This window comes from Girardinichthys multiradiatus, chromosome 2, assembly GCF_021462225.1.
Source record: "Girardinichthys multiradiatus isolate DD_20200921_A chromosome 2, DD_fGirMul_XY1, whole genome shotgun sequence".
NCBI classification, from domain to species: Eukaryota; Metazoa; Chordata; class Actinopteri; order Cyprinodontiformes; family Goodeidae; genus Girardinichthys; species Girardinichthys multiradiatus.
The window spans coordinates 6,994,516-7,022,428 of NC_061795.1; the positions used below are offsets into that span (position 1 = coordinate 6,994,516).

Below are 27,913 nucleotides of genomic sequence, written 5' to 3' on the forward strand. Positions count from 1 at the left end.
AGAAGTAAACGAAGTACCATTAATACTAGTTACTATTAATATTTCAAATATCAGACTGTATGCTTTAGGAGATATCTAATGACTAATCTAATGAATTATCTGACCATAATTCAGTGGGAACCAGGCGTGGGTCAGGGGGGTAACAAGTTCAGTAGGAAAACCCAGAAATACCTATGCTCAGTGACAGATTCAGCTCCTTTAGAGGATCCTAATGGTTTATAGTTTCACCAAATATTCATGGGGCAGCTCATACTATTGTTGCACAATAACACTGAAGGCTAGTTCAAATATTTCAAAATTAAATCTTGGCTAGCTCCTTTGAGCTTGCCTGTTCTTCTTGTGATTGTAATGATTGAAAAACACTGAGAATCATTGAGTAAAATATATTGTGGTTTATTGTACAAATGGTACTGAAAATGTCCCTAAGAAGACAAAAGTTGTCCAGAGAACAATCCGAGGATGGGAGGAGCAGAGATTGTTTAAAGTGCGGTATGTTGACAACAGGCAAGTATTGGATCAGATCTTACTCGGTTTACCAGCACTAAGAGAAGAATCATTCATTCTGAGGTGGCTGAGGCTCAAGGTGGACAGGTAAATGGAACTTTTGGGGCTTTTTGGGGGCTTTGCCATACCCCTAGATGCACACAGTTTTACCCAAAAATTGTCCCATGCATGAAATTTTTGTCCTTTATTGTCGCCAACCATGGGCGTGGCTAAAAGGTTTGGCCCCAGACTTAAGATAGACCACACCTTAAGTCGTAGAGATCTGAAATTTGGTACCATCTTATTGCAGGTGCTCTCTCCTTCAAAGAGTGCATTCTGCTGGACGGGCGAAGGGCCTGTGGGGGGTGGGGCTGAGTCCACCTGGGTGTCTAATGTCTTATGTGTTCTGGGAGTTGTTTGAATGCTTGGGGTGGGTGTAAGTTTTCTTCTGGGGTGGAGGTTGGTGGTTGGTGTTGGGTGGGGATAGGCATCATTTGGGCCTGTGTGGTTCCTGTTCAGGTTCTGGTTCCTTGTCTGGGTTCCGGTTCCTGACATCTGTCCCAGTTCTGTCTGGGGGAGGGGGTTCGGAGGGGTCTGCATGGTTTGGGCAGGCAGGCTGGCAGGGGTGGACTGGTGTTGGCTTCTCTGTGGGTTTTCGTTTGGGCTCTGTTGGCTCTCTGACCTTTGTGGGCTTCATTGTGGGTTTTCTCGCAGGGCTACTTCTGGCAGGGATATGTGTGGTGGGCATGTTCTTGGACCTGGATGCTGTGAGTCTTCTTTTCATGCGTGTGCACTTTCACGGAGGGGCTTTATTTTTGGAGGGCTGGTGGGGGTGCATTTGCACAGTGTGGGCTTTGTGCACTGCTTTTGCTTTGGGTGCTCTTTGCTGCATTCTGTCCTACATTGTATGGCGTGCTCTGGTATTGGGGTGGCGGACCTGTGCGCGACGGCTTTGGCCTCCGAGTGTGGGTGCTGCAGGGCAGGCGTCGCTGAGCTCAGCGGTTGCATTGGACTTTGCGGCCTTATACTGAGGTGGGGATTGCTTGTCTTTTTTTTTTTTTCTTTTTTTTACCGTGTCCTGTCCAGCAGAGTATCACTCAGAATTGCCCAACAGATTTACTTTCACAAGCGGAACATTACAGCTAATGCTTTAAAGCTCTGCTTGATATTTATAAAAGAAACTTTATTATAAACTTCTTTGGGAATATTTAAATTGTTACGGACACAAAGACTGAAATGAAAAGGAAAACAGAAGCTTGAAAAAGAGAGAGACGGGGCAAAAGGGAAAAAGGGGAGAAAATAAGGAAAGAGTGGAGGAGAGAAAAGATGAACAGAATAAAACATTACACCCTGCTTGCTTATACACCTGCAGCTGTGTTTTTTTTTTTATAAAATAGCACACGGTATTTATGAATGTAAAATGTACTTAGTGAGAGGTGCAGCCCAATATAAAACATCTGTGTATCTGTCAACACCTGAAGCTTAACACCTGTGAGTATGAGTGTGGATGCGCTTTGTATACAAGGTTTCTCCACAAAAATATGCAATAGGGAGTTTGAGGACCCACTGACCTGCCCCGTGGTCCCTGGGCGGACACTGAGGAGATCCGAGCCACAGACATCCAAAGGCCCCCCAAAGCACAGGAACCCCAGGAGAACCACCGCCGGGACTACCACAACCCCCCCAGAGAAGAGCAGTGGAGAGTCCCAGGGGAGCCACCCAGCAGCGACAATGCAGAAGCCCCAGGGAGCCGCAACGACGAGCCCACAGGCCCCGCCGGCAGCCGTCCACGCCCGAGCAGATTCAGCCATGGACCCAGAGACCCAAGACCCCGGGACACACCACCCCCCAAGCAGAGGCCCGATAGAGCCCAGGGGGCCAGACCCCGGCAAGCAGCCACCAGGAGTGAGCCAGCACACACCAAAGCACCAACCCGTGGACACTGAGAACCCCAAGTACACCAGCGGGCAGAGACTCCAACCACTGGCAGGTAGTGTGGCGGGGAGGAAATAGGCCTCCCATAAGATGGGGGGGCCTAGGCTGATCCAGGAGAGGGAGCAGTCCAAGACCCAACCTGTCACACAAACAAATGGGGTTGTCTGGTGCTGGGGCTGGCTTTTGTGTGGTTGCAGGGGGCGTGTTGGGGAATGCCTGGTGAGTTTCTTCCATCTTGGTGTGGGGTCAGGGGTTCTGTTGTGGGCACCGTGCATGGTAGTGTCTGCCCTGTTGTGCCTGTGGAAAGGGGCTGGGGTAGCGTTCCGCGGTGCCCTTGCCTCGCCATCACAGCACGCTTTGTGGTGGGGGCAGGATGCAGCGGGGGTTCTTGGAGCGGGGCTGTGTGTGGAGCTTACGCAGTGTGGTTGTGGCTTCGTCGGCTTTTCAGGGATGGAGCTCACCTGTGGGGGTGTGCTCCTGTGCTGTGGGGAGGGGATTCATCGTGTTTGGGCTCAGGTTCAGGCACCAGCCCAGGCTAGCCCAACTCAGGTTTAGCTGCAGTCTGCCTTTCTCCACCCCCGGAGAGAAGGGACGACCTCCTGGGTCGGGGAGCTGGTTGTCCCTTTGGAGTATTGGCACCTGGACCTGCGAGTATAGAGTATGTATGGGGAGTGTGAGTGAGTGTACAATGTCCATTGTTGGTTCTCCTGGGGTTCCTGTGCTCTGGGGGGCCTTTGAATGCGTATGGCGGAGTCTCCTCCGTATCTATCCCAGGTCCAGTGGGGCAGGTATGTGGCTCCTCACACTCGCTACTGCATATTTTTATGCAGAAACCTTGTATACACAAGCGCGCTCACACTAAGACCCACAGGTGTTTAGATTCAGGTGTTAACAGATACACAAATGTTCTATATTGAGCCACATTTGCCACTAAATACATCTTGCATTCATAAGTACCATGGACTTTTTGGTGAAAAAGCTGTTAATATGAATTTTTCTACAGGCGTAAAAGTAAGCAGGGTGTTATCTTGTATTCTCTTCATCCTTCTTTCCTCCATTCTTTATTTACTATTTTGTTCCTATTTATTTCTGTCTATGTGTCCGTAACATTTGAAATAATCCCAAAGCAATTTCTAATAAAGTTTTTATATATATCAAGTGGGGCAATATAGCGTTAGCAGTAATGCTCCATTTGTGGAAAAAATCCATTGAGCTTCTTCAATTCAATTCAATTCAATTCAATTCAATTCAAAAATACTTTATTAATCCCAAAGGGATTGTAGCTCATTGTGAAGATTTCTTCAAAGAGCCATTGTAGATGCTGATGGCTGTGGGCAGGAAGGATCTCCCGTAGCGCTCCGTCTTACAGCAGATCTGGAGAAGCCTCTGACTGAAGACACTCTGTTGTTGTAGGACAGTCTCATGAAGAGGATGCTCATGGTTCTCCATAATGTTCTTCATTTTATGAAGAATCCGTCTTTCCACAATGATCTCCAGAGGTTCTAGAGGAGTCCCCAGAACAGAACCAGCCTTCTTTATCAGCTTGTTGAGCTTTTTTAAGTCCCTGGCTCTGATGCTGCTTCCCCAGCAAATGATGGCACAAGAGATCACACTTTCCACAACAGACTTATAGAAGATATGCAGCATCTAGTTGCAAACACCAAAGGACCTAAGCTTCCTCAAGAAGTACAGTCTGCCCTGTCCCTTCTTGCTTCACAGTTGCATCTCCACTCTAGTCTGTTGTCCAGGTGAACACCGAGGTATTTATACACCACCTCCACTTCTCCCATGATCGAAATAGTTTTTGACTTATTCCTGTTTCTCTTAAAATCTACAATCATCTCCTTTGTTTTAGTCACGTTCAAAATGAGATGATTGTTTCCACACCATGCCAGGACTCTAGGGCTGACATGATCTGGACCTGCAGCCTTATTCCGATTCAGTCTCTCCAGTTGCATCTTCACTTGACTTCTTGAGACACACAGGTGGAAGGGGGAAGCAAAGGAAGCATCAGCATCTTCTGATATGGTTGAAGGCAAACATGTAGAAGCAGAAGGGTCTAGGGCTGAGGTGGAAGATAAAAAATTTGAGGTGTTTCTGGACAGCTATGGGTCCTGTGGGTCAAAGGAGGGTGGAATGTCTGTTTGGCTGTGAGCAGGAGAGGAGGATGCGAAGCTTGTTTCTGAACTGAACCTACTGAAGAATGTGTTCAGTTCATTGGCTCTGTCCAGACCTTCATTGGTCTGATCATCCTTCTGCTTGAAGCCTGTGATCTTCTTCATCCCTGTCCACACATCTCTGATATTGTTTTGCTAGAGCTTGCTCTCCGGATTCTTCTTGTACACCTCCTTGTTGTCTCTTATCTTGACTTTAAGTTGCTTCTGTAAACTCCTCAATAATTCTCTGTCTCCCTCTCTGAAGGCTCTTTTTTCTTGTTAAGCAGGTCCTTCAGGTCACTGGTGATCCAAGGTTTGTTATTGGGGAAGCATCTCCCAGTTCTGGTGGGAATGATGTTATCCACACAGAAGTTTATATAGTCGGTTACACACTCAGTCATGGCATTGATGTCCTCTCCATGTGGCTGGCACAGTGCGGCCCAGTTTGTAGCCTCAAAGCAACCTTGCAGAGCTTCTTCAGCATCCTGTGACCATTTTCTCAAAGTCCTCTTTATTACAGGTTGCCTCTGAACAAGGGGCTTATATTTCGAGCAGAGAAAAACAAGATTGTGATCTGATTTGTGTTGTAAATATGAATCTGAGAATATTATTTAATATTTAATATTTTAATATTAATATTTTAACAAATAATATTCCGGTCTGTTAAGGATTGTCCTGTGAATACCAGCCCCATTAAGGCGATGGTATTAGGACAGAATAGAAAGGTGTGAGACGAGCTCTGGCATTATTGAACAGCATAAACTCTGCACACACATGGAATGAATTCACACAATTTCTTAAAATACAAGAATTTATTAACAAAAATAAGTCAACTAAAAGTCAAACATATTTCAATCAACAAACTCTTTACTATGCTAAAACAATCCAACTAAACTACCAAGCAGAATTAAAGAATAATGAAGACTAACGGACTATGTACAATATAAACAAGTTGATTAAAGATGATTAGAAATCATGACCAAAAAGAGTGATGCAACATTACCATTCAATGTTTATGTTTGAGAACCAAGGATTATCTTGAAGAATCTGGAAGTGAAGTTAAGTTAGTTTTGGAACTAACTTAGAAAATAATCGGCAACCTTTAGACAACCCTTCACAATGCAAGATCAGATTAAATATTATTTTAATAAAATAATGTTTTAAATAATGATCTGCTGAATAAAACCAACCTCCTGGATGACTAATTCTCAACGGTGTCTAATTAACTGCCTTTATTTATTAAAATAATATTTGAAGAAATATTATTGAGTATTTTGGAAAAGAGCCAAATCTTTCTGGAGAAATGGGGCTTAATGGTGTTTACTTAGTTATCAACTCTAGCAAATGATGTTCAGGGACTATTATTTACTAGCTTGAAAACTAACAACCTTTCTGTTGACTAGCCTTAATGCTAGCACACGTGTTCTTACCGGCTGGCCGTTGGGCTAACAAAGAAGCTAGCTAAAGTGCTAAGCTAGAGATAGCTTAGCGCCAGAATCAACACATACCTTTAAAATACCACGGTTAAATTGCATAAGCGCTGACGGCGCGTTATGAGCAATGTTCTGGTTAAAACCACCCTTTAAATAAAGTTTATCTTAGCTTTAAAACATACAAAGAACACGAACCGGCCTGGGTGCTACAGGTAGCATGCTAGCACCAAGATAGCCGAGTTCCACAAAACAAACTTCATAACATAAAAACGTTTAGATCATTTCATCCTAAACCAATCTGTTAATCTGCCCAAAACCCAACCTCTGAACCTGTTGAGGAAATGTCGTCCCAAGGCGAAGTTTGAAGAAGATATCCGTTGTGAACAAAGAGTTAGCTTCCCGCTAATTTCTTCAGTTTCTTCCGATCCGAAGGTGCGTTTGTTCTGTGAACAAAGGTTAGCTTCCCGCCAACTTCCTCAGTTTCTCCCGATCAGAAGGTGACCAGCTGTTCGTTACCGTAAACACGGTTGCGGCCGTCGTCTTTCCTCCAGACTTGGCTTGTCGAAACAGCTTCTCCACCAGCTTCTCTCGGAACACCGTTTGCTTCTGTGGGGCCTCGAAGAGAAAATGTAAGCAACTCTTACACCTTAATTTCTCCGTTCATGAATGAAAATACCGGATACACAGACAGTATTTCATTCTACTTAACTTTTGCAAATGATCGGTGATCGGTCCTTGGATCCAGTTGAATTTATGTCTTTTTGCCAGCAAAAGACATTCAGCGCGCTGTGTTCCCTCCTGACCGGTCCCTCTGGGAGGCCGTATGGAAGAGAAAGACTTGTGGAAAGGTGGGGCTTTTATTTGGGTATTGGCGCCACAGGAAGTCCGCAGTTACCCCCTTTCTTGGCTGTGCTGGAAGAAGGTTAATGCACTTTATTTTGAAAGGTTCCAGGAAAGTATGTACCGGAGTTTTAGTGTTGAAAACCCATGGCTCTGTGGTCCCAACATTTGCCTAGAGGTCTTGCTTTAGAGATGTATGAGTCCTTGACATTTGCATAAAACAAATCCAATGTTTTGTTTTCTCCTATCGCAGAATCCGCGTTGGGTGTGATTGCGGACCTTCCTACCTCTGGCTGTTTATGTGCTGTGGTTATCATTTCACGTGTTCGAGTGTTTGTTTTTGAAACACAATGGCTTCCCGCACAAAGTTCTACGCCATCACTGATGCACCTAATTACAATGGACTGCAATACTGAAGTCTTAAAATTCTTTTAAAGATTGATTTCCTTTTTACACTAGTGCTTCGTGATGTCCCATAATAAATTGATTTGTAAGCCACACAGTGGAAGTTAGAACTGAAATGTTTGGAAATGTAATTAGCCCCTACACCCCCACCCTCACCTGCCCGGTGGCAGGTGGGGGTGTTGTGAACACATACACACACACATTTGTATGTGTTCACAACAAAGGTGTTGTGAACACATACATTCATTCCTAGTTGTCAATAAATTGATGTTATTTTATTTGTAGCGATGCTGTTACGTATTTTATTGCAAAGATTGATTTTTGTGCTCCATTATGATTCAACATAGTATTTTCTTGTTCTATTGAAAATTATTAAAAAATAGATGTGGGTAATAAAAACTAGAAAATCAAAAACAGGCAGTTTTAGACATGTAAAAAGTAGTTTATTACATTTTTCACGTTAAATCACAAGAAATTTCCACTTTTGCAGATGGTACCGAATTGTGCTGAAATGTGCCATCTGGTGCCAAAAGTAAAAACGCCTATATATATCTTTACTAAAACCTCTGTAACTTTGGTTCAGTTTACCGCAGCTGAATGAAACTTTGTACAGGTAATGTCCACAAGTGGGTTTAGGGTTTTTCTAAAGTTTGTAGCCTTTCTCATGATATTTCTAAAAGGGTTATATACTGTACAATGCAGGAAACATTTGGTCGAGGGAAAGAAATTTCATTTTTTTCTGTGTGCCATCCTCATCATCTCTGAAACAATAGCTGCTACTGTGATATTCACACTTCTGATTGAATCTTCAGAGTGTTACCATTAATTTGACACCAAGTTTATTTAAATAGTTTGTAATTGCTGAGAAAAACTCAATAACATTTGGCCATGTAATTTTGTGCACAAACTTCACAAAAACGCCTTGGGTTACAGGTGGTTTCACCTAGCCTTTTCACAGCATGGCTCCAACACCTGTCGTGACTGGTTCCAGAAGGAATGCAGTTCGTTTTGAACTACAAGTAACTTGGAAATGGATCGACTACAATTCAGCAGACTGATCATACAGAAAGAACTTGGATTTTCACCGATGCAGATTGATTACATCTTTGGCCTCCCGGGTAAAAAGACTTTTGAAGTGATCTTTGCTACAAATACTAGCTTTGAAACATGTCTTCGAACTTTTAAGAGACTGAAAGAGTCCAGACCTCTTTGAGAAATATTGAGATGGTTTCCCTATCGGAAAGTGAACCTAAATCAGATACTGTCATAATGTACTCGGAACAAGTTAAAATGGAAGATGTTAAGACGTGGCTGGCTTTCAAATGCGCTGTTATAAGGGGAGTGGAGTTAAAAGACGAAGATGAATGCCATCTTCGTCTTTAAGTACGTGTTAAGTATGCAGAGTAACAAATCACCAGGTCTTGACGGACTACCTAAAGAATATTATCACACTTTCTGGGAGCAACTTAAGGGCCCACTCCTTCGATTCTATAAGGAATCTTTTGAGAAGGGAGAACTACCATTATCGGTTAATAAAGGTATGATCTCACTTTTATTCAAAAAAGGTTCTAAGAAAGATTTGAAAAATTGGAGACCATTAACTCTGCTTGGGGTTGATGTTAAAATATTGTCCAAAGTTTTATACTTTCGACTACAGTCAGTTGTGGGAAACTTAATTGGGATGGAACAAACTTGTGGAGTAGTAGGACGTAAAATAACGGATAGCCTAGGGTTTTTAAGAGACTGTTATCTTTATTGCAAAGAACGGAAGCATCCTCTATGTATTTTGGGGATTGACTTGGAAAAAGCCTTTGATAATGTAAGTCACACTTATTTAAAAGAAGTTTTAAGACTATGGTTTGGTGGGAATTTTCAAAAATGGATTCATCTCCTATACAATAATTGTGCCAGTGCTGTATTGGTTAACGGCAGGCTTACACCTCCAATCAAGATCAAATCGGGGATGAGACAAGGTTGCCCCTTGTCCCCGATTTTGTTTATTTTAGCTATGGAACCTCTGGCATGTTCCTTGCGACAAAATCCCTATATTGTGGGACCCTCCCCCCTGGTAGTAACGGCCAAGAGGCAAAATTTACAATGTATTTGGATGATTTAACCATGACCCTCTCAGATAATAGATCTATTAATAGTGTTTTGAAGACTTGTGATGTTTTTACTTGTGCTTCTGGAATGAGAGTTAACAACCAGAAAAGCGAAATCTTATACCTTAATTGGAGAGAGAAAAAAGAGCAGTGGGGGCTCTTGGAACAAAGTGAAACAATAAAAATCTTAGGTGTGTGTATAGGAAAAGATATGGAGGAAAAGAACTGGAAAACAAAATTGCCTAATATCCAAGCGAAATTCCTCCAGTGGAAGGACAGAGATCTCTCTTTTAGTGGTAAAGTCTTAGTGTTAAAAGCAGAAGTTATTAGCTCCCTGGCTCACTTAGCTACTATTCTCCCAGTCCCCTTTAAAGTACTTGTATCACTTCGAAAAACCATGTTTGCCTTTTTTTGGAGTGGCCAACATGAGAGGTTAAACAGGAAGATTTTATATAGATCCCTGAAAAATGGAGGGAAAGCAGTCCCCAACATTGAAGGAAAACTAAAAGCTATGTTCGTAACACCGATTATAAAGGCATGTCTAGAGAAACCATCAGAATCCATATGGTCTTTCTTTGCCAGATTCTGGGTTGGTCGCACAATACTAAGAGCTTGGGGTCAGCGAGTCCCTTTAAATACTCCTTTTTCTGATACATGTCCTCCAATTTATGAAAAAGTTATTCAGGCCTTGGATGTCGGCTTGCAGCACTTCCCCACAGAGAAATTGTCGCGTATGATAGTAGAGGAAAGACTATCGCCTCCCAATGTTTTGTCTACAGTTGGAAGATATAATGAGGAGTCCCAAAAAAAGATCTGGAGTAATGTGAGTAATAGGTTTCTTCTCAACAAGCATAAAGATCTTGCATGGCAAATTGTACACGAATGCTTACCGACCAGAGTGTTCCTTAAAAACAGAAATTGTACAAAGAGTTCACAATGCCCAAGAAGATATTGTGGGGATGAAGAGTCGGTCCAACATCTTTTTTGGAAATGTGTTTTTGCTCAAAGGGTGTGGGGACTGTTATCCCCTTGGTTGTATGACTTAAACAGATATTTATCATGTGAAAGGATTATTTACGGATCGCTGGACAAAAACTGGACATTAAACAATCATCGCTGGTGGGCTCTAGTTAACTGTATCAAAGATATGTTATGGAAGGCAAGGAATGTTTTAGTCTTTAGAAAATATGAGATACCAGCAAAAACTGTGGTTAAAGGCGTAGTAACTTTGTTAAGTGATTACATGTTGAAAGACTTCGACAGCAAAAATCATGAGGAAAGATGCAGACTATGGAAGATACCTGAAATGTATTGGAATAATTGTATATAACCTTGTCCAATGAGAGCTTTCTGTTCTCTATTGTTGTAATCTGTCATCCTTTTTGATTGTATTGTGGTTTTGAAAAGAACAAATAAAACTTTGAAATTTGAAATTGGATATGGATGTGTGCTGCCTTAAATGACTGGGTTTTGTTAATAAGATTTATTGTTTTATAACTTTTGGGTTACAGTACCTGGTTCTTCTGTGAAAACTGTAACATGACCTGTGGGTGAGTCGAAGACACAGACTTTGGAAGCAGCAAGTATAAACATTATTTATGTTTGTAAAAACACACTAAACATGCATTGTATAACCACTAATTTCTGTTAATATGGAATCCCACTCCACCCAAGCTCTAAAGTATTCGTGTAAGGAGAGGCTACGGTCAGTGGCGGACTGGCCATTGGGAGCACCGGGAAATGTCCCCGAGTGGGACAAAGGGTTCAACTAACTTTACAAGCTTAGATTATTTAAAATGTTAATTTCGTTTTGCAGAGCAGCCATAATTACTGAGAGAGAAAGAGAGAGAGAGAGAGATGAGGAAAGACAAGTATAGCAATAGTCATGAAAGTCAGGAGAAGCCATTTGATTTTTGATTTTTTTTTTTTTGCCCTCACTTCAAGGCTTTGAAGTACCATCTAAATCAGACAAGCCAAAGAAAAATTCCTCATCATGCTGTATGACACTATGATTGTCATATTAGTGAGTTTTTATGGGTTTTTACATAGCATGATGTAGGATGACATAATTTCAGTTTCATAACATTGCACCACAGCAGAAACATTTATTTTGTATATATTTATTTGATGACGTGTGGGGGCGTCATTCTAATTGGTTTAATTTTTACTCAGTCTTGGTGGTTTGAAAAAACTCGCTGGTAGTGCATGGGATGGTATCAAATTCCCGGCCTGGATTATTGTCCCAGCCCGCCCCTGGCTATGGTGTTAAGAGATGAAAATTTCCGCAGCTGATTGGTCAACTTTTTAAAACCTTCAAAACTATTTAATCAGGGCTGCACGGTGGTGCAGTTGGTAGCACTGTTGCCTTGCAGCAAGAAGGTCCTGGGTTCAATTCCCAACCAGGGGTCTTTCTGCATGGAGTTTGCATGTTCTCCCTGTGCATGTGTGGGTTCTCACTGGGTACTCTGGCTTCTTCCCACAGTCCAAAGACATGCCTGTTAGGTTAATTGGTCACTCTAAAAATTGTCCTTAGGTGTATGAATGAGTGTGTGCATGGTTGTTTGTGTGTTGCCCTGCGATGGACTGGCAACCTGTCCAGGGTGTACCCTGCCTCTTGCCCATAGACTGCTGGAAATAGGCACCAGCTACCCCGTGACCCACTATGGAATAAGCGGTAGAAAATGACTGACTGACTATTTAATCAATCATATCAAATGATATATGTTGCCATTCTAAATTATTAATCAGCTGTGACACACAAATTGGCGTTTGGATCCCACATTTCAGCAGCATCAGATCAGATTGTGCCCCGGTACCTGTAGGATGGGCCAGTTTTCACCCAACCAGTGTTACGTCCGTCACGTCCGTGACGTGATAGGCACATAGAGATGGCAAGAGGCTCGCAGGGAACTGGAGGAGAGGGTCTGTTAACAGAGAATCCTCAGAGCAGCAGCGGCTACGGCTCTCTGTCAGAAGCGCAACATGCCCGCTTTAGCAGCAGCTTCCATCAGAAGCGCCTCCCCTGATCTCCCGGTGGATTTACGCCTATCCAGAACCTTGGCACATCAGAAATGGACTGGGGTGTAGGTCGTCAGCAGTGTTGGCAAACTTATTCTGTACAGTAAATGTGTTTTTTAGAAGAACGTGTTACTGTGGAACGGACCACAAGCAGCATACCGGGCTCTGCTGACCCCCAGAACTATTGCTGGGAGACTACAACCTGTTTCGTTTCATTAAAAGGGATCACTTTTAAATAATTCCTGTAGTAACTCGGTCTATAGCTGCCGATCATGAGTGGTTTCGGTCCTCCTTTGGCTCGGATCGCAATGAATATGGTCGTGAAGAGGACACAGTAGAGCGCGGATCGAATCATTCCGGTTCGGACGTTTCTCCTACGGGTCTCCGTCATGCTTCTCCTCCGGCAGGCCTGGGCTCCGATTGCCGCCGCTGTCTCCTTCCTGCTCCTCCTGCTCATCCACAACCACCTGCTAAGAGAAGGTATGGTTCTGTTTTCTTCTCGGTTCTGGTCCCACTGTGAACCGGGAGTCTCCACAGATAAAAAAAATACTCCAATCTCATATTTTTTATAACTTCTATAGAATTTGTTTGAAGACGTATTTTCATCTGCTTGTGATCCCCGTTTGGGCCACGGAAAAGTAAAATGAGACAGATTAGAACTTTAAACATAAGTTTAAACATTCATCACAGTTGTCTACCCACAGTTCCCTTCGGTAGGCTGAGTTGAATATAAAACTGCTTCATGCTGTCAGCAATCAAAGTGCGCATCAAAGTACCCCCGGGGGGTTCGAACTTTCGCACAGACCAGAATTTAGCTGGGGGAGCATGGAAGTGTGCATCAGTCACCAGAAAATGCAGAGTAATTATGCTCAGGTTTGCATAAACTTTAGCTCATGTGTTGCAGAAATCTTAGAAACTAGTCAGCACTGCATTATAATCATTGTGTTTAAAACACATCGACTCCAGAAACCTGAAGACAGCTGTACATAAACTTCTCCTGAAGAGATGTTGAAATGTTTTTTGAAAAAATACTGAACATTTTAAACATTTCCACTCTTTGTATTTGCACACAATCCTGATGCCTTAAAAGCTTGTTTTCTTCAAAATGTTCCTGTTTTATTATCTGTTAATTTTATTCTCATTCAATTATCAGGCATTTAACATATAACAAAAAAACGTCTATGTTCATAGATATGAAAAATAATACTAAATAAAGTATATTGATGACAAATATCACTTAATTTATTGGTAAAGCTTTTAACAACTTAAACACTAACATATTAACTTTCTGACCCAATTTTAAATCAATTTAATTGTAGAGCATAATAAAAAAAAATAAAAAAAATTAACATCAGATATAATCTGACTGAATTATATCTGTGTTTAACTTCCACTCATTGGTGAAAGCTAGCAGGAGTAAGAAAACGATGGGGCTGGGAGACCAGTGTTCTTCCCCGGTCTGCCGTGCCTCGACTGCCCCGGTGAGCTGACAGCAGTCGAAACGAGCTGGCTGTTAGCACAGTGGGAGTGGAGTGAAAAATGTTCATTCTATCGTCTGCCGGCCGTGAAAGAAAATCAGTGTAAAAAAACAAAAACACCCCAATTACTTTGGCTGAATCAGATATCCAGGGCGGATTGGGACTGCTTGAACCTCACGCCCGAGTGTGCAGTGCACATTTTGTGACAGGTAAATAAATAATGTTCGTCTACATGTATTGTAATAATATTCTAGAAAGTAGTCTGCCAAGACCGTGAGCTGATCAGTTGATTCTGATCAGCTCCCAGCACTGCCACCCAGCACTCAGCACTGTGACCTACTTCAGTAAGCTGTGCTTATATTTAATTGTTTATTATAATATGTGAATTTATTTGGAGCACCAACAAAGTGAATTTGTCCTGTCTCCCATTAATGTGGCTGGAAATGTCCTTTAATTAGGCTGCACTGGTGGATCATCCTTGCACTTGCTGAAATCTGAAAGCAGATGAATCTCTCTCTTACTGCCTATACAGTGGTGTGAAAAACCGTTTGCCCCCTTCTTAAATCTTATTTGTGTTTCAGATCATCAAACAAATTTAGACATTAGTCAAAAACAACTCAAGTAAACACAATGTTTTAAAAGAAAGTTTTTATTATTAAGGGAGAAAAAAAAAATCCAAACCTACATCATCCCCCTGTGTTAGAACTTAAATGTGGTTTATCACATCTAAGTTTACTTTCTCTAGCCACACCCAGGCCTGATTACTGTTCTCAATCAAGGAACTAAATACTTAAATAGGACCTGCCTGACAAAGTGAAGTAGATGAAAAGATCCATAAAAGCCAGACATCATGCTGAGATCCAAAGAAATTCAGGGACAAATGAGAAAGAAAGTAATTGAGATCTATCAGTCTGGAAAAAGGTTTGGGACTTAAGCGAACCACAGTGAGAGCCATTATCCACAAATGGAGAGAACATGGAACAGTTGTGAACCTTCCAAGGAGTGGCTGGCCGACCAAAATGACCCCAAGATCGCAGCGACGACTTATCCAAGAGGTCACAAAAGACCCCACATCCAAAGAACTGCACTGCCTCACTTGCCTCAGTTAAGATCAGAGTTTATGTCTCCACCATAAGAAAGAGAGTGGGCAAAATGGCTTGCATGGCAGAGTTCCAAGATGAAAACCATTGCTGAGCAAAAGAACACTGAAGCTCGTCTCAATTCTTCCATAAAACATCTTAATGATCCCCAAATACTCTCTGGACTGACAAGACAAAAGTTAAACTTTTTGGAAGGTGTGTGTCCCATTATATTTGGCATAAAAATAACACCACATTTCCAAAAAATAACTTTAGACCAACAGTAAAATGTGGTGGCAGTGTGATGGTCTGGGGCTGTTTTGCTGCTTCGGGACCTGAAAGACCTGTTGTAAACAATGAAACCATGAAGTCTGCGGTCTACTAAAATATCCTGAAGGAGAATGTCCAGCTATCTGTGACTTCAAGCTGAAACAAACTTGGGTTGTGCAGCAGGACAATGATCCAAAACTCACCAGCAAGTCCACCACTGAAGAAAAACACAATGAGAAATTTGAATTGGCCTAGTCAAAGTCCTGACTTGAATCCTATTGAGATGCTATGGCATGACCTTAAAAAGGCCATTCATGCTCGAAAACCCTCCAATGTGGCTGAATTACAACAATTCTGCAAAGCAGAGAGGCCAAAAATCCTCCACAGCGCTGTAAAAGACATCTTGTGGCCGCATTGATATCTGACAACACAAAGTAATTTCCTATATTTTGCTCTTTGCGACAACAGGAGTTCTTAAACTTTATATGTAAGTTTGGATAAGGCAGGAAGACACGTAGGAATGAACCAAATCCTTTTGCTAAAATATTTCTTACAAGTTACAGCAAAACAAATTTTACTCTATGTCTCTGTTTAGTGACTCCAAGCTGCTCTAATCTCTGAATATAAAATGCAATGAGCTCTCTGACTTTAGAAGAAACTTGAACTTTTTTTACCTTCTTCATAACGTTTCATGCCTCGACACTAAACGAGCCATATACACCTTTATACAGCAGAATTACAAAATACATAAACTAGACTCAGGCATCAGTAACATCAAAACAACTTAGGTAAAACCTACCAATTTCGAGAAATAAATGAGATTGTCTGCCTTTTAATGAGCTGCTTAAACCTCAGAATGTATAAAATAAAATCTTATTTCCAAATTTTAACTGCCACCGGGTTATAAGAAAATGCAACATTAGCACTTGAAAACTACCACTAAATTTGTAGTGGGTTTAAAATCTATATTTATTCCTAAATCTATATATCAAAATGACAACAAATAAACATTGCAGATTACATTATTATAACTGTAATAATGTTACACTATTTATTGTTGCTTTTCCATTTTACAGTAAATAACCGTAAAAGATCATGTGAAGCATTTTTTCACTTCAAATCTTTTTATAAATACTGTAAAACTGTCTCATTTTTTTTCTTCATTGTTATCATACTGTTAGAATCTCTATAGCTACACTCCATTAAATCATATCTAATAGCCAGCAGGTTACTCATTTTGGTTTGTTCTGGGGTTATAATCTTCTACCAATTAGTGCCAAAGGATTTGTTTTAGAGGTGCGCGGGTCTTGGGGGTGTTGCATCGCCTTGCACTTGAATACAGGCACAGATACTCAGTTTTGTCAAATGATAATGCTGATGCGTACTTAAGTGGTATTTTTAGGGTCTTGAAACATTGAGGGCATTAGCCCAGAACCCTCCTTCCCCTTGCTTCCTCATGAAAATGTGACCTTTACAGTCTGTATTTATTTATTTATTAATTTTACCCACTATGTTTATTTCTATGTGAAAAAACCTTTTCATGCCCACCAGCTGAGTGGGCCTCACTCCCATCTTAAACTATGCTGGTTTAGATGATCGGTTCCCAAATATGATTTTTTCTTCAGCTATTTAGGAAACAGTGAGGCCCAGAGCTGGCTTAAAGGCCTGTTCCTATACTCTGAATCTGAGGTTATAATACACAAACAATGTTTGATTTTGTAAATGTTTCGCCCTTATGGATATCAATAGTGGGTTAAAGGCGAAGCAGGATGTAGTCTTTGCCTCACTGGGTCCATGTGGACCACAAACATAAAGTATTGAGAGAGTCTGAGAGGGCAGACCTACTGCTGTGAATAGTGACGACAAAGGTTAACAAACTGAAACAGTCCAGAAGAGCAGAAGGGAACAGAAGGAAAAATCAGCAGCTGGATGATCTCTAATTATAACGCAACAACTCCTATGTGCATTTTGTGCCTTAGCAGAAGGGATCTGTTTGCTACTGCACCGCTGTGCGGTCTTTGGGACATGCAAAAGTATGACACGCAAACAATAAGCGCAATTATTTGCAGCTTCAGTGAATCTCACTGCTTATGTTGAATAAACATATTTACATCTACTCTTCCCAGAATTTGTCCACTTTGCAATGGAACACCGAATAGGCTACTGGATATTCATGAAACGTGTTAACTGGACAGCGGTTTTTGTATGGTTTTTTAAAGCAAACATAGTATTTCTGTCGTTGGAAAACAAGGGAATGAAACAATGTTGTATTTTAGGTCTATCTTTTCAATTTCTGTAAACGATGTCGGTCAATTGAAACTAAACATTCTGTGTAAAATTCTGCTGCCAGCTTATCTAACAACTGTGTGTTGACATGTTTTTATTTGTGCAACAGTTCATATGTATGTGTGTATGTGGCAAGCTATGTAATAGCCACTAATCGCTTTGATAGATTTTGGGTTTACGAGTGCATGTGGGTCCAACCACATCCCTGCAGTTGGACCCACATGCACCTGCCACAGCATCAGTTGCACTTTTGTAGCAATATTCTATTATTGGACAGCTCAATATTAATGGCCTGTCTAAGCCTGTGTATGGTACTATTACTTTGTCTTAGCCAAGCATCAGATTGAAAGAAAAACTGATTTTATAAACAGCTTATTGTATTTTGAACTTGACATCAGGCAAAATATTTAACTTGATCTCAACAACATATTAAAATGCAGGGAGCAAACAAAAAGGGCTGCTATTACAATTTCTTAACAGCATCGACTTAATACTTAACAAAAAGAAAAACACAAGAGCAGCCAAATATCAAGGGCTAATAAACAAAAATAACATACAGAAACCTTTTTATCTTGAGTCTTATAACAAAATATGAAATGACAGTAGTAAACAAGACAAGGTGGTGTTGTACCATTTTTCTTTTTTAACTAGCAACAAAGCTATAGTAAAAAAGAAAAAGAGGAAAAACTGGAATGGAGTGGTGTAACATCAAGTGATTTTAAAACAAAGGGTTTCAACTTTCCCAGTGAAACATTAAATGGTGGTACTGAACCGGTGTAAGGTGCATGTGTCATACTTTTTCGAAAGCATCACAAGAACACTCAAACAAGTACAGTAAGCATGGTGGAGTACAAGTACTTAAAATCAGTTTAAATTTAGTTCTGAAGTTACTCAACAGAATTACAACATTTGTCAGACATTTTAAAACCAATATATATATAAGTATTAGTAGTGGAACAGTAGTACACTGTGGTAAAGTTGTATGAAACTATGTAATTAAAGACAAAAAAGGTCCTACTCAAACAATGAGGAATCTACAATCAGAAAATTGGAGCAACCAAAAACATTGCTTGAACTAACAAAATCAGTGAACAACCCAGGTATTTGTGTGTTTATGGTTAAGCCTACCATACTGGACCATTGCATTGGTTGTCGGCATCAACTGTGCTGGTGGGGTTTGTAATTGGGGGATTAATGCCTTTGCAAAAATACCCATTATGTGTGCAAGCAGTTGTCTGTTGGCCTGCCACTCTTCCTTGAGTATTTGCCACTGCCGCTCCACTGCTTTTCATTGCATGCTGATTAAATTGTCAAATGATTCTCTCTGTTCATCATACTGAGCCCTGCCATCCTCATCTACTTGACCTTTCTGTTCCATGAAGTGATCCACAGATTTTCTAGGCGATCACAGTGCTTTTTTCTTTTTCAGCATTGGGCACCTGGAATCGCCCACCAGAGCTTCTGTACTTCCTTTAGGCAGTTGCAACTGCTGGAGCAGCTGGTAATTTTTCATGGTTCTTGAGAAAATTCCTCACTGCTTCGTTCCCACAAATTATGCCACCATAAATAAGTGATGACGTGGGAATCATAAAAAAGTTATTTTATGCACTAATGTGAATGTTAAGCTAAAACTAATCGAACATATCATAAAAGTAAAATCTGATCAGGTAACAAAAATAAGGATAACCTGAACTCAAAACAGACAACTCTCTTAGCAAATGGATGGGGGGTAAACTTTACAGTTGTACATAATCATAACATTTTATAACATCTGCTCCACAAAGGAGACTGTGTATATAAAAAGTTGCCTAGTGTTCTACAACTTCCTCAGGTTGCTACAACACCACAGTCCACATCTCATACTTTCCCTTAAATGTATTTCAAATAGAGGATGAAAACTAACATTTCCGAATTAGACATGTTCTGCATTTGCCGCCATTTAACCAGATTATGTCGCAAACATTGTGGTTACTGGTACTCACAACTAAGTACAAAATCACAAACCTCAGCAGTACACATGGTCAGTTAACAACAAACAAGCAACACAGACTTGCATGCTGAGTTTGCACAGACAAGACAACCTAGCCTACTTACTGTTGTTAGTAAACTCTTGACCAACAGAGCTCAGATTTGCCAGCTCTGAAGGTGTAGACCTCCACAGAACCTCGTCTTGGAATGATTAAAGACCTGACGATACCATCTAGGTCATTGTACCACACAAACATTTCCTTCTCTTTCCCCAAGCTACCACTTCTCCGTAGTGCACTTTTTTTTAACCTTTGTACAACATTGTTTTGCCGACCTATTATATCCTTGTGCCATCATCCTCTAGCTAAATATTTTAAGCACCTAATTTTTCTTGTGGGGAGACTCAAATAACTGAGATATATAGTCCTCTGACCTTATCTTAATAAGCACCTGCACCTCTTCACTACTCAGACTATTTGGTCTTTGGATTCTCATTGTTTGTTTTTCCTCCTCTCCTTTTTTTCTACCCAAATGCAATGCTCCTATGTCACATCCTCTCTTCTTGCTTTTGGTACACTGGAGTGGTTTGCTTGCATTCACACAAGCAAGTGAACTACTCCAGGGTCCGGATAAAGTGTGCCGAGTTGTAACTGTGCCATGGTGCAGTTCTCTAGTCTGAGTTATGGCCAGGGATGGGTTTGCACCTGGGTGATCCGCTCCAGAAACCAGACGCTGGTGCAGTACAACGCATTCCAGGGCTAATCAATCATCTACCCGCTGATCTTTAATGTTGCTGCAGAACCGATGCAAAATCCAACCAATGTCTTTGTTCTTGGTGAAATTGGAGTGTTTCTAATTTTGTTTTCTTAATGGTCGTCATTTGGAGTTTCATTGGCTATTCAAAATTTGCCACTCGGATTGGTAATCATAGCAGCTTAGAGCAATGTCGACAAGCTGTTAATTTTAAACCTACAGCAACTTTGAGCAACTCAGATGTGTGTGAAGATTTTTCTACAGAAAGATGGTATTGATATCTTCATCTCCTATCACATTACTGAATTGAAGGATGTGCTGTTTCTCAACTGCGTTATAAATGTGAGACGTGTGATGACTTTTTTGTTGTCTGTCATTTTGACTGACAGGTTAAGAGAAATCCAGTCATAATAAATTTTTACCTCACTTTATTTTTTAAATTAATAATAAATAAACAATCAATAACATTTATTTTCATTTGTTTAATTAGTATTCAGTCCAAACAACAGAGAATCCACATTAACCAGATGAATACACATAATCTTTTTCTCCACAGTGACAAAAAACACTGACTGTGGTCCCAGTAACTACACATAAATAATGAAATTAAACAATTGCACTTCAAATATAAACAGATGACCTGCTGTGACCTGAAGCCACTGTTTCACAACCTCCTCCTATATGGGCTATATGTCATGAGGTTTTGGACTTTTGCCTTGGAGAGACGACTTCTAGTGGCTGCTTGATGTTGTTCTGGAGGCTGAATCCACTCTCTCCCGCCTCACTAGAGACTGGAATAACAAGCGCCACTTCAGCCAAAGTTTTGAAAACAGGGAACATTTTTTTCAGTTGAAGTGTTCAGAAGTCAACAAGACTCCGAACAGGGGGTTTCCTGATCTGGCAAGCACTCTGCTGAAGTGACCCCACGGTAGCAAACAGCTAATTAATATGCTAACTCGCCACCAAGTGGTCGGGGGTGTGAACTGCAATCTTTCAAAATGACTGATGGCTTTCAGATTTTTACGTAACCATTTAAAAAAAAGGTCAAAACCGGAAAATACTTAGTTAACGCGGCTCCTGTGTGAGACCATATCATAAGCATGTTGCATTTCCAGGCTTTTGGTTCATTAGATCATACATATATTCCAGTTTAACTGAACTGAGGGTTATTGAAGAGAGAACTGCATGCAGAAAATAATTATAAAAGGAAAAAGAAAAAACAGAGTGCAGCAACTTTGCAAAGTTCAAAACACCAAAGAATGCACCTTTAAATATAAATCAGACTTTTTTAGACCTTAGTGCAGGCAGTCAACTTTTACTGGTTGTGTTATCGAAATTGAACTGGCTTTTGGAACAGTTGTAGAAGAAAATAGAATAAAGATTCTCAAAAATCTGCCCTTGGTTTGTGCAATCCGTGCATGCAGGATTAAAAAATGTTCCTACACTTTGACGTTCCATCTGTATAATTTACTTTCCTCAGCAAAATTTATATTATTCATAATGCTCTCACAACAGATTTATGCATACTATATCATCATAACTATTATTATTATGTTTGGTATCTGATGATCTGATAAGTCAATGTTTTTCAAACTTCATCTTCAAAAAAATCGTCCAAATATTATATTAGATAAGGTGAAAGGGCTAAAAAAGCACTGATGAGCTGCCTTTAGTTGTTTGTCTGAAACACTAAGTCAATCTAGTTATTGACTGTAAATTATAATGGGTACTTAAATTGTATGACAGTGCCTTTCTTAACACAACAATACCAAAAATAAAAGACACTAACAGATATAATACATACAGGTCCTTCTCAAAATATTAGCATATTGTGATAAAGTTCATTATTTTCCATAATGTAATGATGAAAATTTAACATTCATATATTTTAGATTCATTGCACACTAACTGAAATATTTCAGGTCTTTATTGTCTTAATACGGATGATTGTGGCATACAGCTCATGAAAACTAAAAATTCCTATCTCACAAAATTAGCATATTTCATCCGACCAAAAAAAGAAAAGTGTTTTTAATACAAAAAACGTCAACCTTCAAATAATCATGTACAGTTATGCACTCAATACTTGGTTGGGAATCCTTTGGCAGAAATGACTGCTTCAATGCGGCGTGGCATGGAGGCAATCAGCCTGTGGCACTGCTGAGGTCTTATGGAGGCCCAGGATGCTTCGATAGCAGCCTTTAGCTCATCCAGAGTGTTGGGTCTTGAGTCTCTCAACGTTCTCTTCACAATATCCCACAGATTCTCTATGGGGTTCAGGTCAGGAGAGTTGGCAGGCCAATTGAGCACAGTGATACCATGGTCAGTAAACCATTTACCAGTGGTTTTGGCACTGTGAGCAGGTGCCAGGTCGTGCTGAAAAAGGAAATCTTCATCTCCATAAAGCTTTTCAGCAGATGGAAGCATGAAGTGCTCCAAAATCTCCTGATAGCTAGCTGCATTGACCCTGCCCTTGATAAAACACAGTGGACCAACACCAGCAGCTGACACGGCACCCCAGACCATCACTGACTGGGGATACTTGACACTGGACTTCTGGCATTTTGGCATTTCCTTCTCCCCAGTCTTCCTCCAGACTCTGGCACCTTGATTTCCGAATGACATGCAGAATTTGCTTTCATCCGAAAAAAGTACTTTGGACCACTGAGCAACAGTCCAGTGCTGCTTCTCTGTAGCCCAGGTCAGGCACTTCTGCCGCTGTTTCTGGTTCAAAAGTGGCTTGACCTGGGGAATGCGGCACCTGTAGCCCATTTCCTGCACACGCCTGTGCACGGTGGCTCTGGATGTTTCTACTCCAGACTCAATCCACTGCTTCCGCAGGTCCCCCAAGGTCTGGAATCGGCTCTTCTCCACAATCTTCCTCAGGGTCCGGTCACCTCTTCTCGTTGTGCAGTGTTTTCTGCCACACTTTTTCCTTCCCACAGACTTCCCACTGAGGTGCCTTGATACAGCACTCTGGGAAGAGCCTATTCGTTCAGAAATTTCTTTCTGTGTCTTACCCTCTTGCTTGAGGGTGTCAATAGTGGCCTTTTGGACAGCAGTCAGGTCGGCAGTCTTACCCATGATTGGGGTTTTGAGTGATGAACCGGGCTGGAAGTTTTAAAGGCCTCAGGAATCTTTTGCAGGTGTTTAGAGTTAACTCGTTGATTCAGTTGATTAGGTTCATAGCTCGTTTAGAGACCCTTTTAATGATATGCTAATTTTGTGAGTTAGGAATTTTGGGTTTTCATGAGCTGTATGCCAAAATCATCCGTATTAAGACAATAAAAGACCTGAAATATTTCAGTTAGTGTGCAATGAATCAAAAATATATGAATGTTAAATTTTCATCATGACATTATGGAAAATAATGAACTTTATCACAATATGCTAATATTTTGAGAAGGACCTGTACCTTTTGAAAATAATTTAACAGTTTCTAGTTAGTCTGGCCTTTTATTTTCTTTTTAAAATTTTTTTTAAGTTTAACAAATGAAAGCGGGATTGTATTCCCAAAAGCTCTTCATATTTGTCTGTATTCTGCTGTGTCACAATCCAGTGGTTTTTGGGGTTTGAATTTCATTTGTGTGTGTATTTTGACCATTTGGTTGCTGTTTTGTTTTATGTTCTTTAGTCCATGCCTTAATTCATTTCCTTGTACTATTAGTTCATTCATTGTATTTAGCTTCGTAGTTTATTCTTGGGTTTTTTTGTACTTTGAGTAATTTTCTGTTAGATCTCAGTTAGATATTTCTCCAGGGTTTCTTTGTATTTCTGTTTAGTTCTATTTGGGTAAATTACTCTCCCTCCCTCAGCTGCTCTGCTTTCCCTCTGCCACAGCTGCTCTACCCCAACCCTGTTGCAGTGTATAAACTCTGATTCTCAATCTGGATCATTCTGTTAACATGTTTGTTTTTTCCTGATTGTTCCACCCAGTTCCTGATCTGGTCTCCATGTTCTGTTCTCCTAGTGTCAGATTGTACATTTTTGTATTTTATTTTATTTTTTGTTGATATTTATTAAATAATTTCTACTCACAATGCTGCTTCCAAGTTGCTGTCTGCACTTTGGTACAGTTACTGACTCACAAAATCTGAATGTTTCTAGTAGTTTAGCCTGGCAAATACAAACACAACACTGGAAAGGGATTAATACTAGTCATAATAAAGCCTAAAGGCATTTATCTCTCGTGCCACTGGTGTGTAACCCTGCCAGTATTTCATTAAATATTGTTTGATACTGATTTTGCAAATACATTCTTCAAAAAGTTCTAAATGTTTACAGTATATGTTGTATTGTTATTTTTGTTGATTTAAACCTAAGTGCAAGTAGGAGAACATGAATTTCATGATGCTGGTGATGAATATTTTTTAAATTCCAACAAGGAACAGGCAGAGCGGAAATAGAGAGCATCAGGCTGGAGCATGAAGCAACAGCAACACATGGATGGAACCAACAATAGAATAATCTGTCCAGGAGGTTATCAAACAGAGTGGCTGCTAACTACCGGGAAGGTGAATGAGTGACAGGGTGTGAATAAACAGGAGAAGCCAAAGGAGCTAAGTGAGAAACTGAAAGATGGAGCTGAGGGAGAGGGACAAATTAAGACTAAAATGAGCACAGAGGGATCTAACAGCTAAACAGTTACACTGAAACACGAATATAAACCAAAACACAAAGAGCAGAATGTGAGAAGGATCTAAGAATCACTAAGCAAAGAGTAAACCATGTGTGGAATGCTGTCTCTTCCTTAGTGCCACAGTCTCTTAACCAAACAACATCGCTGGTCTCACCACTGTCTGGTACACCTTTCCTTTCCTTTTCGCTGATACTTTTTTATCACACACCACACCTGACATTTTCTCCACCCATTTGAACCTGCTTGGACAAATTTCTGCACCTCTTTTCCACACTCAACTTTGCTCTTAAAATCCTCCACCTTCTTTATCTTAGTTCCCTGTAACTTCACTACACTCATTCACACACGTTTTCTGTCTTGTTCCGACTAACCTTCATTCCTCTCCTTTTTAGAGCAAGTCATAATCTATTTTTCCCCACTTATTGTTCCCTGCTCTCACCACAGATCACCATATCATCTGCAAACATCATAGTCCATAGAGATTTCTGTCTAACCTCATCTGTCAACATGTCCATCACCACAGCAAACACGAAGGGGATCAGAGCTGATCCGTGATGCAGTCCCACTTCCACCTTGAACTCCTTTGTCACACCTACAGCATACCTCACCACTGTCATTCAGCTCTCATACATGTCCTGCACCACTTCCCTGCTATTCCAGACCTCCTCATACAATACCACAGCCCCTCTCTCAGCAGCCTGTCATAAGCTTTCTCAAAAGCACAATGAAACTCCCCTCTGACCTTCTCTTTACTCTGTATCAACATCCTTAAAGAAAATATTGCATCTGTCGTACTTTTTCATGGCATGTAACCATACTGCTGCTCACAAATGATTTACTCCTGGCCTCAGTCTAGCTTCCACTACTCTTTCCCATAACTTCATTGTATGATTCATCTGCTTTATTCTTATGTAGTTACTACAACTCTGTACATCTCCCTTGTTCTTGAAAATTTATGCCAGCCCACCTCTCCTCCATTCACAAGGCATCTTCTCGCTCTCTAAGATCTCATTGAACAGCCTAGTCAAAAACTCTACTGCTGTCTCTCCTGACCTCTTCCATCCCTCCACAGGTAAATCATCAGGGCCAACTGCCGATTTACTCTACATCCTTTTTAATGCTTTCCTTACTTCATCCTTAGTGATCTTTGCAACTTCCTGGCTACAATGGTTGCTTCTTCTGTTCTTTGTCCACTTTCATTTTCCTCATTCATCAAGTTTTCCAAGTAGTCCTTCCATCATTCTTTCACACTTCTTGAGCCTGTCAGGACATTTCCATCTCGATCCTTAATCACCCTAACCTGCTGAACATCTTTCCCATCTCTGTCCTTTGGCCTCACCAACCTGTATAAATCCCTCTCTTCCTCCTTACAGTCCAACCTATCATACAAGTCACTATATACGCCTACCTTTACTAAGTCTCCTTGTACTCCTGGCAACTTTCTTCAGTCCTTAGTGTTCCACTTCTCCTTAACTGATATCCTTCTCCGTACACAAATCTGTACTTCCTCTTTCCACCACCAATTCTCTTAATTAACTGTCGTCCGAGAAGACATACTAAGTACTAACCTACCTATCTCCCTGATAGCATTAGCTGTAGTTGTCCAGTCATCTAGAAGCACCTGGCCACCCAGAGCCTCTCTCAACTCCTCCATGAAAGACACACAACTTTGATTGGGGTTTTGAGTGATGAACCAGGCTGGGAGTTTTAAAGGCCTCAGGAATCTTTTACAGGTGTTTAGAGTTAACTCATTGATTCAGATGATTAGGTTCATAGCTCGTTTAGAGACCCTTTTAATGATATGCTAATTTTGTGAGATAGGAATTTTGGGTTTTCATGAGCTGTATGCCAACATCATCCGTATTAAGACAATAAAAGACCTGAAATATTTCAGTTAGTGTGCAATGAATCTAAAATATATGAATGTTAAATTTTCATCATTACATTATGGAAAATAATGAACTTTATCACAATTTGCTAATATTTTGAGAAGGACCTGTATAACTGTGACAGTGTGAAAATGCCATTGCCTGTCTTCAGTGAGCTACCAAAACTTAAAAACTGCAGTAATCAAACTTCTTAAAGAAACCTAGAAAATCTAGATGCATCGATAATAAGTCATTACAGGCCCATTTTACAGTCTATCATTTCTGGCAAAGACAATTAAAAATTTGTTTTATTTTTCCAATTAAAGAGTTCTACCATATGTAGGCTGCTGACACATGGTACATCCCTGTGCACCTTGTGACCTCAGTCCATTAAGCCCACTACAGTCGCTGAATCCATAATATCAATGAGTGGATGGGTCGAGATTTCTTCTGGTTTAATGCAGATGACAGAAGTAATTGTTTGTGTTCCCAAAAATTCAAGGTTAGAGATCATTTCAACTATACTTAATGGGACTAAAGAGCAAAGAGTATGCAAGAAAAAATTGTGTTGTTTAGGACTTGGACCTAAATTTTAAAAACTACATGAAATCTGTTATTACATAAGCCTACTATCATCTTAAAACATTGTCAGCATAAAGTGTTTTCTGTAAAAGCAGGACACAGAAAAACTGGTGCAATATTTTCAGTAGGTTAGATTATTGCAACAGTGTCTTTTTTGGTCTCTGCAAAAACTCAAGCAGGCAGCTACAGTTCATCCAAAATGCTGCTGCCAAAGCCCTGACTGACACCAGGAAAATGGACCTAATAACTCTGGTTCTTAAACCACTGGACTGGCTTTCTGTTGTTCAAATAATAGATTTTAAAATTATGCTATTGGTGTCATGATGAGTTCTGAACCAGGAGACTTTAGAGCAGCACACCAGAGAAACAGGAAAGATTTTAAAAAGTTTATTGAAATTTGTTTTTTTGGCAGTGTCGGGACTCTGTAGACGTCGGGCTTCAAGGATCAGCTCATGAGAGAGGGGATGGTTATTGACAGGAAGATGGTTCTGAATGTTGAAGGTTTGAATGCAGGGCTTACTTATGGATGAGTATGTTGGTTCTGGGGAGAAGTGAGCAAGCCACGGAGACTGAGGCTGACAGGCGAGCGTGCTGTGCAAGTGGGTTCCTCCAGGTGGT

General features: G+C 40.6%; 1 protein-coding gene across 1 annotated transcript in view; it reads left to right on the plus strand.

The window, feature by feature from the left end:
• The first annotated feature begins 12,248 nt into the window (after window positions 1-12,248).
• The window catches only part of LOC124879108 (chemokine-like protein TAFA-5), a 120,606-nt gene continuing 104,941 nt past the window's right edge, over window positions 12,249-27,913 (plus strand). Inside the window, exon 1 of the mRNA XM_047383434.1 lies at window positions 12,249-12,852. Within this exon, the coding sequence (XP_047239390.1) occupies window positions 12,762-12,852 (91 nt within the window). The 5' untranslated portion in view covers window positions 12,249-12,761. The remainder of the gene's footprint in view (window positions 12,853-27,913) is intronic.